Here is an 18,903-nt window from a genome sequence, read left to right as displayed (position 1 = left end):
TATATATATATATATATATAATTTGCTGTATTTTGAGTTTAATCAATGTTCTATTTCAGTTGTTAATAAAGTTTTTCTTTGTTTTTTTTTAAACATACGGCTACGCGCAGCTTGACGTACTTTCAAGTAAAGGTGTATTTTATTGGCAGATTATTTGACGAATCACATAGCAGAATACCGAAAAATGGGCGTGTTCATCAGACTGACAGATATTTCAACCAATAGTAGCCCGCTCTCTGAGTGTCGCTGCTACGTGAAATTTATGGATGTTATGGAAGATGTCTGTGTTTAAAGGAGCAATGATAACTGCGTCAAAGTCAAGAATAATAAGCCTTGCGAGGTAATGTTAACTTTTACACATATTGTAAACATATTTATAATTCTCTCTTGGCAAACGAAATATCTTAAATTTATGTTTGAGAGCTTAAATACGGCTGTCAGTTGGTATTTATCTTCGTTAGCCAGCTAGCCTTCAGTTCAACTGTTACGTTACTCTACGCTTCATGGTTAGCTCAGGTGCTAGTAGCTTTAAGAAGAACTTTAGGAGGCTTCATGTGAACATAATCTCCTTGATTTTTAGGGCATCTACTCTCCTAAACAACCACGGCGTAAGGCAGGAGCTTTACCGGCTTCCTGAAAGCTCCCAGCCGCTTTACATAGCGGAGCAGCGGTGCTTTAGCAACGCCTCCATCCGGAAGGAGAAGTCTGGGGAGCCGAGTCCATCAGAAGATAAGGTTCACCTCACAGAGTCATGTGTGAAGGTACGAGTCTGAGGTTCTTCTGGGAACAAAAAAGTACCTGAACATAATTCAGTGGATTCCAGTCTTAAATATTTTAAAGTATTTTAAGTGTAAATTGTAACGATTACAGCCACTCTGTAAAGGTGCCATCAATTTTAATTGGAGAAAGAAGGAAAACGATGTGTAGACTTTTTTTTTAAATCCTCTGTAACTGATTAAAGTGCTTTGAAACCTAAATGTTAAAATAATTGTGTGTTATTCATAATCACAAATACTCTGTTTCTGTTTAGAGGCTATCAGAAATCATGGAGAAGGGCGAGTACCTGAGAATACAAGTGGAGGGAGGAGGTTGCTCTGGATTCCAGTATAAGTTTTCTGTAGATCACAACAAGAATGAAGAGGACAGGTAAACTTTCCCATGCAACTGGCTCTCAAAATAATATTATGTAAGTGATGTCCTTATTGTTTCTTCTAATCCACCCCTGGATTCCTTCTGCTCTACTTTCAGAGTGTTTGAGCAGGGGGGAGTGGGCATCATCGTTGACCAGGAGAGTCTGGAGTTTGTGAAGGGATCCACTGTGGACTTCAGTCAGGAGTTGATCCGCTCCACTTTCCAGGTCTTGAAGAACCCCCAGGCAGATCATGGCTGCTCCTGTGGCAGCTCGTTTTCTGTGAAAGTATGATTGATGCTTCAGCACTGTTTAATACTTTAGTTCAGTAGTTTATTAGGTGGATATCTAGAACAAAATGATCATTATAAACGATTTAAGACTAAAGTGTTTTTCCACAAACAAGAGATGTGAAATTAATGGGTTCACCATTTACCTATTCATTTTTGCAATTCTGCAGAGCTTCATTCAGATGTGTCTGGGAAATTTATAGTTTAAGATTGTAACATTTTATTTGTGCTGTCAGAAAGACAACTTTAACTTGTGGGAAACAACAGCATCTTTTCATTGGTGTCATTGACACCAATGGTGTTTGTGAGACGGGAAGCTGTATCATCATTTAAAACTAATTTCCTTATGCAGTTCTGTTGCAAATATGCTACTTTGTGTCAGTCAAACAGGGTAGTGATGATGGAATGTGTTAAATTCCCCTCAACAGATCTTACTGTTACATTACCACTGTGTCTTTCTACCAAAAGGCTACTAACATTTTCTGATTTTTATCGTAAAATGGTATCGTCTAGGAAAGCAACAGAGGCGCAAGATCATTTTCAGGTGCAGACAGATTAACAGAAAGCTGTTTGTGTGTAATCTAAGGTGGATTATGCACTTTAGTTTCATTAGCTTTAATAGCTGATGCAAACACTAAAAGTTCACCTAATAATCTAGTGAGTAAAGGTATTAGATTTAGCCAGAATCAGTTCTCTTTAAGCAACTCTGAAGCTGAATAATTTGCCAAGTTTGTTTTTTCTTTGTTTTTGTGAAAACGAGGCGAAGTGAATGAGATGTATTCTTTATTCAGTGTGCGTTTTGAAGATATGTACAAGCAACTGATGTTTTCCAACAGAACAAAACTCTTCAGTGTAAATGATGTAAATAAGTCATAACTATCCGTTTAATTTATGAAGTTTCAGCTGGAATAAATGAGTGTACTTATTAAATGCAAATGTGTTGTCATGAATATAAGTTATATCAAGGTTTAAATTTAATGTCAGATGAATGACTTCAGGATGATTTTTCGAGGAGAGATTTTTTTTCTAATACTTGCAGAAACCTTAAAAATTTTAAGATGGTCTGCATAAAACCATATTTGCAAGACTAATAAATAGACATTAAAACGGGGGGGCGGGAGGGGATGTAGTGCCTTGTTAGCGAAAAAAAAAATCCTAGAACATTTTTTCATGATACCACAAATGTAAATGTATTTATTTGATAAACTAAGATATTGTGGTGCAAAATTGAAAAGTGGGTGGAGAAGTCGTCTTGAAAAAAAAAGACAAATTTAAAGTTATTTTTTTTATTAAAGTGGAGTTTAAGAAACACTTCACAAAAATATACAAAAAGAATATTTACAAATGATATATATACAATGGTGAAATGTAAATCAAAATATGCAGCAACATTTGTTTAGTAGTTAGTATTTAAATACGAGGAAATTGTTTTGCACTTTTTATATTCAACTCTGATAAACATTCCATTTCCACAATAAATGTTATTACACAAAACATTAGTTACGCTCCATAAAACTCACACTGTTCATATTCATGAAAACGCAACAATAATATAGCAGCACACCAAATAAAGTGACAGCAAAAAACTGCAACAGTGCATCAAGAGGTCAATATACAGCAGTTTATTTTTTCTGTTTATTTTCTGAGGAATTTGGTTGGGACAGATTGTCTTCCTGTAAGCCATGCACACCCATAAACCACAAAACAGATCCTCTAACAAATATTACGTCATGAGGGGAACACCGCCGAGGGGAGGTCAGGTCAGAGGTCAACCAGTCAACAACACGACCACGTAACTCATAAATGATCCACCAGGGCAACACAGTGACCAGGTCAGGTGTACAGTGCATAGTATGCTTTGGCATGCTGACATCCAGAACATAACAGTGGATGTTACATTCAGGAGGAAGGCCACAAGATTTAGAATAACCAGTAAAAAAAAATCCAACAAAACAAATGAGTTCATGATCCAAAAGATACAAAAACAAACCCCAAAAACCTCACAGACACTCATATTAAGGCTAATTCATTAATGCTACATGTTTTTAAAAATGGCATTATCGGAAACACAACTTTATAGGCCTGTCGAGTGTAGAGATGTACGCAGATAGCTCTTTTTTTTTTCCAAAAAATAATTCACAACTGAATGATATCCACACATTAGGTTCTTTTTTTATATTTATTATGTGATATACAAGAGTCTGTACTCTCTACCTGTTTTCATATTCACCACTGAAATGAAAATGAGTTCAGTACACATGCATGCACCAAGGTTTGAGGCAGTAAGTCGGATCACGACTTTAAACTCATCAAGCTGCCGCGTCTGTCCTCCTCCACGTCTTTTTTTTTTTTCCATGATGGCGGATGCTGATGCTCCTCTAATGCAGGACGTGGTGGGATTCTCAGTGAGGGGCGTGAACACACCTCCACACAAAGAGGCTGCAAATTAGAAGAAGTTAAGAATGACCAAAATGCAAATGTTTCTCTATCATTTGAATCTTAACCACCACAAAGATCGATGTATTTTAATGGGGTTTTATGTGGCAAACCAACACAAAGTAGTGCTTAATTATGCAAATGGAAGGAAAAGGATACATAATCTGAAAAGTGTGGCTGTGTATTCAGACTTCCTTTACTCTGACCTATCTCAAGCCATGTAAGAGGCACTCGGATAAGGCTAAATTTAAACATTTCAACCTAAATGCAAAACAGTATGTGTAGAGAAACTGCATGGTGGTGGCAGCATCATCCTGTGGGAATGCTTTTCTTCTATAGGGAAGTCAGATGGCGCTCACTATAGGACAATTCGGGAATAAAAACTTGAGAATGAGATGGAGATTCATTTTCCAGCAGGACAGCAACCTCTTAAAAACATCTAGAGCTACAATTAAATGGTTTTGTTCAAGGAATATGCATGGGTTAGAATGGTCCAGTTAAAGTCTAGACCTTAATCCGGTCAAGAATTTGTGGAAAAACTTGAAAAGCTAATGCTTTCTATCCAATATGTCTGAGCTTGAGATATCTTGCAAAGAAGAAGGGTAAAAAAAATTACAGTCGAAAGAAGTGCAAAGCTGTCAAAACAAATCTAGAAAAACTTGGTTCTTCCAAATACTGACTCAGAAGAACAGAACAACTAGGAAAGTCACAGTTTTCAGAAGTTTATTTGAAAGAAACAGATTTTTCATCCAATTTACAATCATACTTTGTGTTGATAAATCCCATAAAATCCCATGTCAAGCCTCACTTACCTCCTGTCATCTCCGCCAGCACTGACGACGAAGCGATCTCCGTTTGTGAAGCGAACATTTGTCAGATGAGCAGAATGGCCTAGGAAGCGTTTGTGTTTGGCCTAAAAGAAAATGTGTTTTTTTCCTGCGTTAATACAGACTCAGTTAACTTATCACGGTCATCTATGAACTAACCCTGATATGAAGCTTAAAACTGCTTTTTATGCTAAAAGGAATCACATTAACACTCGACCAAGCATGTCCTTATTCATAAAGTAGATACTAAGAAGCATCACTCAAAACTAAAATAACAAAATGACAACCTATTGCTCTATATCAGCTGTGCATAGAGCATCTACTATAATTTTTGTTCACGAACAACCATAGATCACAACCACTAGGGGGCAATAAAGACCCCAAGGTTAATCTCGACTATCCAAAATTATGCCCTCTTCATTATAAGATCAATGCAACAAAGTAAAGACAGAATAATATAAAACTATACTTACAAACTTCTCCGGAGAGGGAAAGTCAAACAGCTTTACCATCCCAAAATCATCTCCAGTCACAATGTTAAGGCCCGAATGGGACACGCAAGCACAGGTCACATCCGCTTTATCAGCATTACGGGACCAGATTCCTACCACTTCATCTCCAAGGACACTGTAGAAACATGTTATTTTCTCACTCCAGCATTAACAAAGGAAGTATACAGCGTTTTTTAAAGGCACAACCACATACTTAAATTTAATTAAATAAAATTTGAAATGATAAAATAAAAAGTAGTGCATAACTGTGAAGTGGAAGGAAAAAGATAAATTTTTCTTTTTCTTTTTTTTTTTTTTACTCAAGTCTCTTATGGTATGTCCCTAACAGCTTTTCACATCTAGGCACTGTTTTTTTTAAATAGCTCAAGCTCAGTCACATTGAATGGAGAGCTTCTGTGAACATAAAACTTTTAATCTCAATGTCGAGACTTCGACTAGGCCGTTCTAACAAAAGTTGACCCTCCACCCTAGTTTCAAGTTTCCATCCATCATCTCATCAGCTCTAACAAGCTTCCCAGTCACTGTTAAAGAAACACTCCCTCTCCTCACAGAACAATTCTGCCACCATCATGTTTCACAATGCTAATAGTATGTTTCCAAATGGATACAAAACTTCCATTTCACAGTTATGCACTACCGTGTGTTGGCCCTCTCCCATAAAATCCCACTAAAATAGGCTGAAATTTGTGTTTGTAAGCTGATAAAATGTTTCTTGCCTTGTCCAAGTGGCCCAGGTAATCCTGTCAATTTGAATTTGTTCTGTGATCGGCCTCCCAGATGGCACCTCGTACACGAGCCGCTTGTAAGCACCTGTGGATATCTGTGTAGCAACAATGAGACTTAGAACTAAAATACACTCAGTACTATCTCTTCTGCTGCTGAGCTGCTTAACAAAGTCCGTACCTGTATATAGGAGCTGTCAGCAGAGAAATCCATCTGCATGACGAAGCTGGGGATGTCCCTGCAGCAGTTGATGCGGTTCAGCTGTGGGCCGAGCGTCAGGTCGTAAAAATCGACGGCGCACTCGGTGGAGCCGACAGCCAAGAAGCGAGAATTTGGGCTGAACCTGGAGCAAAAATGTTCTCTTAAGTCTTTAGTTTTCAATTACAGCAGTTGTTCTAGTTTCACTGTACAGTCCACCATCCTTACCTGATGTCTTGTATAGGGGAGCGTCTGTCTCTTTTCTTGCCCCAGATTTTCAGCGAGGCAACCAGCAGGATGATGAACTCTCCGTTCTTCATGCCGATGGCCACCATGTCGCCCTCAGGACTGTAGCTGATGGTGTGCGCCGGATGGCCCAGGTTCACCTTATTCAGCATCTTCTGTTATCCCACAAGGCAATGTGAAAACACAGACGGCTCAGCGATTTCCAGACTAACAAACCATGGGAAATTCAGAGACGAGCTGGGAGTCATTCTGACCTTTTCTGGGATGTCCCACAGGCGAACGGTGCCGTCCTCAGCGGCAGAAAGAAAAACGTCTCGGGAAGGATGAGTGCCCAAACCCCATATTGGGCCGTCCATGTGTCCGTTCACCAGAATGTTGCACGCTGCGTTCTTCTCTCCCACTTCAATGATCTCAGCGTTCCTGGTGCCCACCAGGATTTTACCCTGCAACAACAAGCAAAGATTACCAGAAAGCAGAGGGTGACATTAAAATTACTGAATTATCTTTATCTGTGGTACCTTTCCTCTGCAGACAGAACGAACGCAGTCTATGATCTGTCCGGTTTCTAGCCGAAAGGCTCTGCAGCGTTTTAGCTCCTGGTCCCAGAGCTTCAGAGCACCTCCTTCCTTTGATCTGGAGAACAATTGCTGCAACCATCAGCTGATCAGTATACCACAGGATACATTTTTAACTCACTGAAATATGCAGCCTTGGGGGAAAAAGACATTTTCAGACTTTCAACTCATTCATGGTAAAAACTAAGTGATTCAGCAGTTAACGGTAATTACTAGAAGTAGTGGTCTTGTTTCTGTCTTTTATATTGCTTTAGAGGAATTTTGCTATTTCATCCTTTCAAGGTCCCAACAAAATAATTCAGCCAAGCTGATGTCTGGAGTTTAACGGATCACCATAATGCTCTCAGTATTGTCTTTTTCAGCCATTTTGCTGTAGATTTGCTGATTTCTTTCAGATCCCAAGTTGAACCAAGTTTCCCTCTTGGTTACTTTGGCACACAGAGGAGATGTTCAACTCAGTGGCTATAATTTGCCTTGGTCCAAATCACAACTCCTCCAGCACCGTGTTTAACAGATATTTACAGTAGAAATACTTGGTAAGATGAAGTTACTTGGGATTTTATTGTTTCTTTGAGCATTACATGATCTGACTTTGGGGTAAATTTTCTCAGATGTTCACTATTGGGAAGCTTGGCTGCTTCATTAAATGTTTTTCACTTCAAATGAATGATCTTTAAATACTGAAAAGAATAAAAAACGGTCCTACGATCCTTTCATGATTGGATGGGGAGCAATTATTTTTTTCGATAAGGCCGTTATGGTCATTTCTCCTTGTTGTGCGTCAGTCTGTAAAGGAAACAATTTGTTTGGCCTCTTAAATATCTATGCAAGTAGCAAGAGAGTACTTTTTTTATCCCATGATTATGCTGAATGTGATGAAAATAATCTTTTTACCATGACTTTCAGTGAACACAGAAGCACTTACGGTCTTTCTTTGCCTCCCGTGACGATGAGGCCGTCTCTCAGAGTGGTGTACATAGTGAACACGGGGCCCGTGTGAGCTTTGGCCACTATTCTTACCAAAATGTGTTCCTTCCACACACACACATCCCCACTTATGGTACCTGTAAATGTCAAGTTATTCTGAAAAGAAAACAAATCTGCACTAATCTAGTGGCCTAAGAGAGCAGAGCAAGCAATGCAAAACAGTTCACAGCATGATTAAGCAAAGCTTTACATATTTAAGAGACAAAAAGTTTGCAGAGTTAGATTTTTTAATTTTTTACAATTAGGCATAATCAGATGGTAAAGGTGCAAATAGTTACTTACAGCTCCAAATGCTACAGACAGCATGGTTTGCATCCGGGCGTCCTCTATGGAGCTCAGGACGCCTTTCTTGCTGAGCAAAGCTCGACCCGCTAACGTCCAGAATCGCACATGTTTGATCCCCACCGACACAAAGTGTGTGTCCGAGTCGGGCCGAAACTCTGCCACAAAGATCCTCTGTGTGTGACCGACCCGACTGGCCACTTTGGCACCTGAGGTAACCAGAGAAGTGGAGCAGAAGAATTACGTCAGAGTTAAAGTCTTTAATCAAAATGTTTTGACTGAAGCATTGCATTTTTGGAAAATTGTTTCCCCTGGTTATGGATGCTGTTGGTTTTCTTACTTTAGCTCAACTTCCAGAGGAGCAAAAGAGATGCAAAGCATGGTAAAACAGCTGAGAAAGAAGGAGGAATTCAAGCTATTTTCACATCCCCTGCTCCAATATGTGTCTGCCCCAGACAGAGGGCAGCAAAAGCAATTGAGGTGGATTAGCAGTGATTTTCGATGACTGATGGTGTCATTTCGATGTACAGTCTCATCTCTGCTCCAAAGAAGCAGAGATACGAGTTACGACAACATTTAATTTACCTTTGGCATACATAAAGCATTTCTAAGTATCGATTAAATTGAACTGAAATCCAGAGTAAATATGAAAATCTGAGGAGATTCTCCTCCTGGATTACCTTCCTGCCACTTCCAGATGGTGACGGTGTGTTCAGGGTCGAGTCCCACAGACAGCAGGAGTCGCCCCGTGGCGCTGAAGCTGACGGAGCAGACGCCGCCGGAGTGGAAACAACGCAGCACCGACAGCGTCTGCTTGGTCATGGCGTCCCACACGTGAATGGAAGGAGACGTGGCTTAGGAGGAGAAGACATAAACAGATTAGATTAGATTATCTTTTACGTCTGCGACTTTAATCAATTTTCTTTAATAGTTAACGCATTGTAGTTTCATTTGTGTATTGACTTCAAAATCTATTGATAGCAGTAATCTAACTTTCTAAAGTATTTTCTCCAGTCTTCAAGTTTCTCGTGAATTTTGGAAATGTCTTACCTGACATGTCACCAGTATCACCTGTAAAATAGAAAATGTGATTTATTTAAAATGTTACACTTTTTTCTGAAAGTAGCTTTTGGAAATAAACTTTCTCAAATCTAAACGTTATTTCAGATTTGAGAAGTTTACTGCTTTTGCAGCTTTTCTGTCAGTTTTTTTAATGATATAAGGTGCTTTGCAAAAGTATACTACCCTTGAACATTTTCATGATTTACACTTTACAACCACAAACTGTGTCTCATTTATGTAACAAATGAATGAAACAGCACATAACTATGACTGAAAGAAAAAGGATACATAATTTTTTTTTTTTTTTCGCTGTGTTCCTTGGTTTTCATGATGCTGTTTGTTTACTAATAATCTCTATAAAACTTCTAAAGGTTTTCACAGAACTGCTGGATTTATGCTGTAATAAAAAAAAAAACAGAGATTGACTCTAAATAACTAATTAGCTGACTACTGAATGCATTCATTTGCCCTAGATATTATTTAGGGGTGTCAGGGAAAAGGAGGCTGAAAATCTTTTATTTGTAACATATTTTAAACCATTTATGTCATTCATTTCATAATTTGCAGACCTGCACACTTATTTCAGTTGCTTTGACACTACTGTGTAAATTTCTGTGTATTCTACTTTGCGCATTTGTAACTCTGATTATCATAAATTGTTAAATTGATTAATCAGGCATCAGCTGTGCAAATAATCTTCACATTTAATGCAAAAATCACAAGAGGCCGACTTCTCACAAACATACCTACTTGTCCAGTTGCCACCACATTAGGGAACTTGGGGTGTTGATTGATTGTCAGGCACAAAATGTCATCACTGTGTTCAACATAGAAACTTTGGCAAGCTGTCAGAAAATACAGAAAACAAAAATTTAATTGTGTCTGTCAGTTAGTTAATAATCATATTGTCTAACAAACTATTTACAGGTGGTCAGGTTGAGCACGATGCCGACTGAGGCCGTGTGGTAGATGATGTCCGCCCCCTCGTTCAGGTAGTGCACGTTGTTGCGGCAGTCATTGCCACGGTAACCGAACACCAGCTCCAGGACTAAGTCCTGTGGGAGAGAGGAAGTCAGTCAGAGAGTCAGAAAGGTTAACTCCATGACAACAGCGGTGCCCAGAGCCAGATGACGGCACAAATGATTCAATTACAGCATCATCACAGCTTCCCAAGGAGCGAGCTGCATCTGACACATTAGCTCTGCAGTAAGCTTCCCTCTGCTGACATACAGTCCATCATGTGTGTCTCTGTACCAGTTAGCTGTGTTTTGGTGAGGATGAGGAGAAGTTTACCTCGATGGGTCTCTTCTTCTTGCCCACGTTGTTGGTCTGCAACTTCTCAGGCTGTGGCAGCGCCCTGCTGACAGGAGGCCTGAAACAGACAGCTGGGATGAGCGAACTCCTGCAGCTCATGATGGCAATAATGAGGATCATAATGATGGCCGTTACATTACACCACTTGGGTGCAAAACGTTTAGTGGGTGCAATAAAAAAGTATTCCCTTCGGCAACATGTTTTAAACTAACCAACCGTAATTTTGAGAAACAGTAAAAAAATATGATGCCCATCTTTAAAGACACTTTGAAAATAAAAAATATATGAAGACCACAAGAGATGATTCAATATCAACTAAAGTGGAGTCAAGGAATATGATGATCTAATGTTTTATCTGAAAGTTGTACAGACATGCAGGGTGAAGCATTCAGCGGCAGAGGTGCTTAGTCTAAACTAATAAGCAATAAAAAGAAAGTCTAAAAGTTTGATTAGCATTAAAGTTGATCAAAGTAAAAGAAAATTAATTTTTCTTTACCTCGACCCTCTTCATGGCAGCAAAAGCAAGGAAGAAAACAAGAAAAAAATATTACCCACTGTATTTATCCAACATAGTCTGAGTATACTTCTGATTAATGTGGGCCAGAAGATGCTGCATGGAAAGCTGGCATCATCAAAGAGGAAATGTGAAAATCAATCAGAAACAGGCAGAAGACAAGATTTCCGCAGAGCACGATAGATACTGTAAGATGATTAATGTGTGAAATAGAGAAACAGGCATTCTTCAAAAAGACTTAAATAATGACAGGTTGAGATTTATAAATAGTTAATATGTCTTTTAATATTAGATGTGCAGTTAAAATATAATTCCTCTGAGTCGGAGAATAAAAATCCACCTTAAATTCAAGCTATTTAATAACTGCATGTTTAAATCTTTTGAACTGAAATTTAAAGAGCATAGTATTAAATGTCACTTGTATTCTTTAGCCTAATAGGTCCTGCTAAACAGGCCCATCAAAACACACAACACTGGATTTCAGTGTCTGCATCCACTGCAAAATATTCATATTCCCTTGAACAATCACACCTTTTGTCTTCTTATGACCAGATTGAATGGTACTTTATGACAGACTAACACAAATTGTGCGCAAGTGAGAGAAAGGGAAAAAAATAGCTTTCCATATTCTATGTAAAAATCTAAAATATGTGGCAAGCATTTGTATTAACATCCTCTTTACTCTGGTATCATTAAATAAAGTTCACCAAATCAAATTCCAAAAGAAGAAACCTAACGGATAAAATGAGTCCACTTCTGTGTAATTTATATAAATTCAGCTGTTCTATGGAAAGCTTCAGAGGTTATTAGTGAATAAACTACATTATAAAGACTCTATGAAGATGTTATGAAGAGAGAAGGTTGTGGAGTTTTTAAGGCAGGTCTAGGCTGTAAATCAATTATATTCCAGGATTTGAAAATTTAACAGCACAGCTTTGATGAGAAGCTAAATCCAGTATAATCCTGAAACAAAATTAGTTAGAGGATGCAGAACACCTGAGACTTTCCAGCTGCAAAACAACAAACAGCCAATGCAACAATGGCACATTTTAAGTATGAAGCAATGTGTTAATGTAGTAAAAAAAAGAAAATCAATGACAAGACCTGAAAATGCATGTTCACAAACAATCTCCATCACATCTGACTGAGCTTGGACAAAAATGCAAGCCACACTGTTTTTATTTTATGTAATTTTATGTTTTTGTGTGGAAAAGAAAAACGCTACCTGATGTTGCTTCTTTTTTTAAAATTAATTTACTTTCCAAAATAACAGTAAAATACACTGAATATTGTGACCATAAACTGACAAAATGTTAAGAAATTTCAAGCTCTTAAAAAAAAAAAAACTTTTGTAAGCCACTGTGGATCCACCCTAACTAGAATCGATCCAGTTTGTTGAGCTAATATTTAAAGAGCATAAATTTAAGCTCTAGTGGTTAACTTTAGCCGAATGCCTCCTGGCACCCAAAAACATCTAAACTGCTTCTTTGTTTAAACTGTAAGGTGACTATATCATTTCACTTACAAGAGTTACAAGCATGTTTTCACTGACTTTTTGTTTGTTCTTTCCCATTGCAGTCCCTCAGAATCAGCACATTACCAGCACTTACCTGACCACCCCTTGCCTTCATGTGGAAGAAAAGAGTGTAGCAGGAAAATCAGAGATGGACAGCCATTAAAGGAGAGCAGAAAAGGCAGAGTTAATTAAAAGAAGAGAATTTACACAAAGGAAAAGAAACGCTTGAAAAGGGCAGAGTACAGATGGAGATGAGCAGATGAGAAAACTCCTTCACAGTTTGGGTAATAAATACCTTTCATCAATGGAAGGCTCCTTCATCTGCAGGTGGGGCTTCACCCCTGTCATTGGTCGCATGTTGGTAGATAAGGCCTTGATGGTGTAGTTGATCTCGTTCTCTCTAGTCACATCGCTGTCGTAGCCTAATGAAAGGGAAACAAAAAATGCAATCTTTAATGTCACAGCAGCATCCGAATGTTTAAACCCGAAACAGGAGTTCGTTTCTTGCCTCCGTCATCCTCGCTTTCGATGTCCGACTCCTCGCTGTCACAGAGTTTGAATTCCCGCAGGCCCTCAGGCTCGTGGGCCCAGATCATGAGGCAGGTGTCACCCCCACCGACTGTCACCAACAGGCTGTCGTCATGGGTCCATCGCACATTGGTGACATGTGTGCTATGTGCCACATAGCGTTTGAACTTTGCATATTTCCCCTGGAGGGAAAAGCAACAACATCTTTTCAACACTTGTGACATTAACACAACATTAGCATAATATCTGCATGAATCCAAAAGCTTTTGTTCAAGTCAGAAGGTGTTGAAAGAAAACAGCATTGTGTGATTTTTTTTTGTTCTATTTTTATGTTGATTTGGTATTTGTTTTGGGTCATTAGCCTGTTGAAAGACTCTGTAATGACCCATTTAATTTACAAGCAAATGGTACCAGATTTATTTTTTTGATAAAAAATGTCCTGTTATGTATTCCAAAGGGAAAGGTACTCAAACAAGCTTCCAGGGATCTTCAGAGCAGAAACAGTCCACACCATCACAAATACTGTACTTAACAGTGAGTTTTATTTCACACCAACTATTCATCAATTTAACTAATGATGAATAGTTAAATCTTCACCCCTTTTCCCCTCATTGTTAAAACTTTAATCTATACTTCTAAGAAGTAGGGCCTTCCAGTGTTGCAGTGTGTAAAAAAGAAGAAAGCTAAGGGTTATGGTTAGGCCTTTAAAACTATTCAGAGCTAAATTTATAAATGAACACATAACTGCAGAGCTTGCAGTACTTTAATGTCTATCATACTCAGAATCAGCTTTATTCATCAAGACTGTGTGCACAGACAGGCAATTGGACTTCAGACAAAATAAATATTCAAACTTTAGAGGGAATAAAACAAGATAAAAGTAAAAATATGTACATATTTGCAGTCATTTATATTTATAAAGAAAGAAAAACAGAGGATGTAAGAAAATCAAACATCCCTTTTTCAGGGGAAATAAACTGTCTCTCTGGCAGCTGTTTTTTTTTCTTTTCCTTTTGTCAACAGCACTCTGTAGCACCAACCTGAAGATGAAAATCTGTTTGTGTCCAGCATGTGTGCGATCTGAAGTGATGTTAGCTGCCCTTTTCCTGACCCTATACATGCTCAAATCCTGGATTGAGTGAAGGTCTAGTGTTCTAGTAAATGCATCAGCCCATATTATTTATTCATTAGAATTTTTTTATAGCATTCCCGGTTTGCTAATGCTTGAACACTAATGTTCAAGCATTAGTGTATTTCTTATTTTTCAACAACCATGCTTTGCTACAAGTAACATTTTCCGTTAATAATCTGACAATACTCTGTCAAAAATGTATATACAATTTTAAATGTAGAAGTAGATTTGTTTTTAGCCAGGTTGTATTCAGTATTAGATTTTTGCTCTGTAATAATCATTGAACGACAATTATCCATGAAGCAAGGTAGGGGGCCAATACGTTTGGAGGGCAATGTGATTATAAGCTGTGTTTTACCTTGACAGGGTATCTGAAAAGCTTGATGTATCCCAAGTCATCTCCTGTTGCTAGCACCCTCCTGTCGTTGCTAAGGCAGGCGGCGGTCACCTCTGCGACCTCACTGATCACAGGCCAGACGCCTTCAACAGACGGCCCCAGGACACACGTCCACGTGCTCCAGTCGATTTTCTCCACCTGAAACACGTCAGTAGAGATTTATTCACCAAGGCTGCCTTTCAACAAGAGCAGTCAGAGTCAGACAAACACCAAGAGTCAAGCCGATAAAAATAATAATAGTAATAATAACGATAATAATAACAAAGCTGTGTTAGCTTAATAATGTAAATTCTAAGGAAGGTCAGTTTTAGTAAAATCAGAAAAGTGTTTAATCGGAATCTGAAGGTAAATAATTGCAATATTCTGCAAAAAAAAAAATTATATACCTTAAACTCTTACATTACAGCTACAATACTTCAGAGAACAGATACTGAGTTTACACACAACTGGACTCTAGAAATTTAACCAAGGGGAAAACTGTGGGTGGCTGACTAAAAATGCATGGCAAATATTTCAGATTTTCATTCATATTTTCATTTTTTAAAATGTGAAAAATACGTAAGATTTTCCTTCTAGGTTTTATATATAATTGTGTTACTATGTGTCATTCTATCACAAATGTTCAATAAAACAGAAATAATATTTATTGCGACGATGTCATAAGATGTGGAAAAATTCAACATTTGCCTTGGATGTTTTAAATCAGTCACCACTACATATAATACACATTCATTGGATTAAGCCGACTTTACATAAACAATACCAACACCTAAACTGGTGGAGATTATACACCTCTGGGTGTTTTCAAACTAATATAACCACATATATTATAATGAGTTGGTAAAGTTATATTGTTTATTTGAGTAGTGAGCAGAAAAAATGACCCCATCTGATCACGTCTACAGGAGACTAATGTAATGAATGTGAGGAGAAGATAGATGCCTAAGAAGGATGTGTCATTCTCCACTGAGACTCGACCTAACAGCATCTATCATCTCTGACACTTATTTTGTAAATGCGCCCCTCCGCTGCGCGCCTCGCAAGGTGCCTGAATGTCACGACGCATTAACGCAAGACCACAAACACTATCCCACTTCCATGGCCCAAATTAGAACGATACTGGTGAAAAATGGGCCGTGTTAATGCTTCACTGCCCTTCGCCTAGTCTCGTCTGATCCCGAGGGGGAAAACGCGGGCTGGAGGCGCAACAGCCACGGCTGATCCTGCGTCTATTCTCCCCCCGCCCTGCTTACCTCAGAAGCAGGGATGGTCTGCCTTTTGCCACGAGGAGCTTCGAAAAAAAACTGCTCTTTAGCTGCCGTGTTGACCTGGAGGAGTTTTCCTGTGAACGAGAGATTCCAGAGAGACTTTAACTTTATTCACACCTATTTCAGAGGCAAAGCAGTGAAAACATTAGTGCCTTAAGAGTCCCGTTTACCTCTTTTGTCCCAGTCCAGATGGGTGATGTAACTGAGGCATCCTTTGCACACTCCCACACGTTTACTGCTCATTACATTGTAAATATCCACAAAACTGTCTCCTGAGGCAACTGCGAGGTACTTCCCAGCTCCTGAGAAAAAATAAATAAACCTATTAATTATTCTTGCAAAGATTTCCTGAAAGAAAATATATTTTTTTAGCATATTCTTCAAATACAAAATTATATTTTATATTTATAAACGCAGAGAAATTGCACACACTTTGTAGCAATCAGCAGGCTACTGGCATAACTCTGGCTGGGTTTTTATTGGACCTCTCTGCTTGGCAGCATTGGCAGAGTTCATTTAAACTGGTTGGTTTCATACATTTTTATTAAGGTTGAGGTCAGAGTCGTTGCACCAGCTTATTGTTAACCTACTTTATCCATTCCTAAATAGCAGCTTTAATCTGTTTTGGATCTGAGTTGCTCTTTCACATCCTAAACACTTTCCTATGAACAATTTGAGTCAGCAGGTTTTCATTTTATTAGTATAAGAAAGTTTTCTTGGTTTAACAAGACACTTTTTCATTTTAAGGACAAACTTGCTCATAACAAGGGAGCTCAGTATGTAACTTTTATAAGATTTTTTTTTCTGTTGTTGAAACTGTGACAGTATAATATGAGACAGATAATCTGTGAAAAAAAAGATCAAGCTTCTCTGCCTTCTTCCAGTGCTATCTAGAAACAACCAATCAGAGCCAGAATGAGGGTCTTAGCTGCTCATATCCCTCCACCTTCTCTTCTTTCTCTCTGCTATGCTGCAACCAGCACAGGCTGCTGTCATGAATGTTCAGGCTAGTTAGCATGGCTACTGATGTCTGTGGGTAAACAGTTTGTTCCTCTGCCATTAGCACATTTAGCAGCGAGTACATGATATTGATTGATAGAGCTAAGACACTCCTCTTGACTGTGATTGGTTCTTTGTGATTAGAAGCGGAAGTCTCATAGCATAAAATCACGACATGACGGCAGTTTTAACAAATATGTCAAAAACATTCTTTAAAAAGTTACATACTGCATCTTTAGACGCTTACAATGTACCAAATTCTTGTTATATTATTATGCCACCCTCTAAAAAGAGCAGGTCAAATGGGTCATTAAAACCCCAAATTGTTCTGACCACAACTGCACCTTTAAATGCTAAAGTGGAAATTTTAGACCCTTTGTCAAATTTTAGCCTTGGGCAGACAGCTGTGTGTACTTTAACTAAAATAATTATCATTTTAACAGTACTAAAAGCCCATTTTGTATCCTGAGACTTTAACTGACAGCTGTGTCAGGAATCCATGGATGCTGCGTGAAGAAACAGGATCTCTTTGAAGATTAAGTGTCCAGACGAAGGAGAGTTTAGTTTCTTGCTCTCACTTTGTCAACCCCCACTGTTTCTCATTCCCCTCTCGCTGCTTCTCTGTCTGGCCTTGTTACAGAAAGATATTAATTTGGGTCAGGCCTGCAGCGGTCTGTTCCCCCCTGACTCACAGCGGGAGGGGAAAATTATGTATACCTGCTGATATGCAGCCCAGCCTCCTACCCGCCGTAAACCCAGCTGCTCTGAAGGGCACAGGGATTTAAGAGCTCTATTTACATCGGGAGGAGTTTTTTTCGCCCACTAAAGAAATGCGTAGGTGAACCGCCAACCTGGAGAGAATCTGATATCGGAGATGATGTCCTTGCGATGGTGGAAGGACACCAGGTCCTCCAGGGTGTCTGCGTTCACAATGAGGAAACTGCCGTCATTCAGGCCCACCGCTAAGGCTTTCCCATCTGGGGAGAAGCAGCAGCAGCGACCGCCTGTGGAGGACAGGTTGCCTGTTACAGCCCTGAAACCAGCACACTCGCTGTCAGGAAAATGCATTCATCCTTTGGTGTTTTTAAATGTGACAAACCTTTCCTGAGTTTGCGCACAGCCAGCATGCAGTGGCTGGGCGATAGGTCCCATATGCGCAGGGTTTTGTCATCGCTGACCGTGGCACAGAGAGGGAGGTGAGGATGAGTGGCCAGGCCCCACACCTCACCCTCCATGTGACCCTGCAGACACATCCCAGAGGATAAATATTTAATCCAGGAACAGGTGATGAGGGAAAACAGGGTGCTAAAAGGCTAGAAGCAGCGATCGGCAGCACACAATGTAACCTTTTACTTACTGCTCCGTCTTCACAGCAAGGTCTATCACTTACATTCTGATTCAACTAGCTCGCCTGTTACCTAGAGACCAGATTCAGGAGCAAATTCAGTTTCTTGTCTCGCATGAATCGATCCCATCTGTTGAAATCTGCATCCGCAGGGCAAGAGCATTTGTTCTCTTTGTCCCAAAATCAAAAAGGCTGTGGATTGGAGGACACTCCAGGATCACTTGACCAAATTAACAATTTCTTTATTGATTGGCACTAATTCATCAGGATTATTGCTTCTGAATCTCTAGAGAATAGTTTGCACCATTATTATCCAGCTGAAAGCAACACAACAGATGAATGCACAAGCATGCTTTTTTAACTCCCAGGTAAATTATTTGTCAGTGACAATATTTAGTCGTTTGGTTTCTGGTACACTTAAAAAATCAAAGTCTGATGTAACCTTCAGTAATAGTGTCTCACAAAATTATTCACCCCTCTTAAACTTTTTCACATACCACATTTCAACCACGAGTTTCAGGGTTTTTTGTTAGGATTTTAGGTAAGAGACTGACAAAAACTCTGTAATGATGAAGGAAAATGATACATAATTACAACAATTTTTAAAAGAATGACCTGAACTG

The 18,903-nt window shown here is 39.0% G+C and overlaps 2 protein-coding genes across 5 annotated transcripts in view; one reads left to right on the top strand and one right to left on the bottom strand.

The window, feature by feature from the left end:
* Window positions 1-225: 225 nt before the first annotated feature.
* On the top strand, window positions 226-2,355 carry isca2 (iron-sulfur cluster assembly 2). Its single transcript, XM_008400236.2, has 4 exons — window positions 226-340; window positions 581-761; window positions 1,031-1,146; window positions 1,249-2,355. The coding sequence occupies exons 1-4, from the start codon at window positions 267-269 to the stop codon at window positions 1,421-1,423; spliced, it is 546 nt and encodes a 181-aa protein (XP_008398458.1). The 5' UTR covers window positions 226-266; the 3' UTR covers window positions 1,424-2,355.
* Window positions 2,356-3,772: 1,417 nt separating this feature from the next.
* The window catches only part of eml5 (EMAP like 5), a 44,402-nt gene continuing 29,271 nt past the window's right edge, over window positions 3,773-18,903 (bottom strand). For 3 of the 4 annotated variants that reach the window (XM_008400237.2, XM_017302549.1, XM_008400238.2), the window contains 24 exons: window positions 18,035-18,176; window positions 17,787-17,939; window positions 16,107-16,238; window positions 15,922-16,010; window positions 14,630-14,806; window positions 13,120-13,321; window positions 12,907-13,033; window positions 12,706-12,720; window positions 11,078-11,086; window positions 10,561-10,639; window positions 10,193-10,322; window positions 10,014-10,112; window positions 9,256-9,276; window positions 8,886-9,059; window positions 8,206-8,414; window positions 7,862-8,019; window positions 6,880-6,994; window positions 6,616-6,804; window positions 6,344-6,516; window positions 6,098-6,260; window positions 5,911-6,014; window positions 5,156-5,309; window positions 4,668-4,768; window positions 3,773-3,858 (listed from right to left, as the gene is read on the bottom strand). In XM_008400237.2, the coding sequence (XP_008398459.1) occupies window positions 3,822-3,858; window positions 4,668-4,768; window positions 5,156-5,309; window positions 5,911-6,014; window positions 6,098-6,260; window positions 6,344-6,516; window positions 6,616-6,804; window positions 6,880-6,994; window positions 7,862-8,019; window positions 8,206-8,414; window positions 8,886-9,059; window positions 9,256-9,276; window positions 10,014-10,112; window positions 10,193-10,322; window positions 10,561-10,639; window positions 11,078-11,086; window positions 12,706-12,720; window positions 12,907-13,033; window positions 13,120-13,321; window positions 14,630-14,806; window positions 15,922-16,010; window positions 16,107-16,238; window positions 17,787-17,939; window positions 18,035-18,176 (2,952 nt within the window). In that variant the 3' untranslated portion in view covers window positions 3,773-3,821. Of the gene's footprint in view, window positions 3,859-4,667; window positions 4,769-5,155; window positions 5,310-5,910; window positions 6,015-6,097; window positions 6,261-6,343; window positions 6,517-6,615; window positions 6,805-6,879; window positions 6,995-7,861; window positions 8,020-8,205; window positions 8,415-8,885; window positions 9,060-9,255; window positions 9,277-10,013; window positions 10,113-10,192; window positions 10,323-10,560; window positions 10,640-11,077; window positions 11,087-12,705; window positions 12,721-12,906; window positions 13,034-13,119; window positions 13,322-14,629; window positions 14,807-15,921; window positions 16,011-16,106; window positions 16,239-17,786; window positions 17,940-18,034; window positions 18,177-18,903 lie in introns of those variants that run through there. The other variant, XM_008400241.2, reaches the window with a different exon arrangement.

This window comes from Poecilia reticulata, linkage group LG22 (genome assembly GCF_000633615.1).
Source record: "Poecilia reticulata strain Guanapo linkage group LG22, Guppy_female_1.0+MT, whole genome shotgun sequence".
Lineage (NCBI taxonomy): Eukaryota > Metazoa > Chordata > Actinopteri > Cyprinodontiformes > Poeciliidae > Poecilia > Poecilia reticulata.
This window is presented reverse-complemented; position numbering and strand designations above follow the sequence as displayed.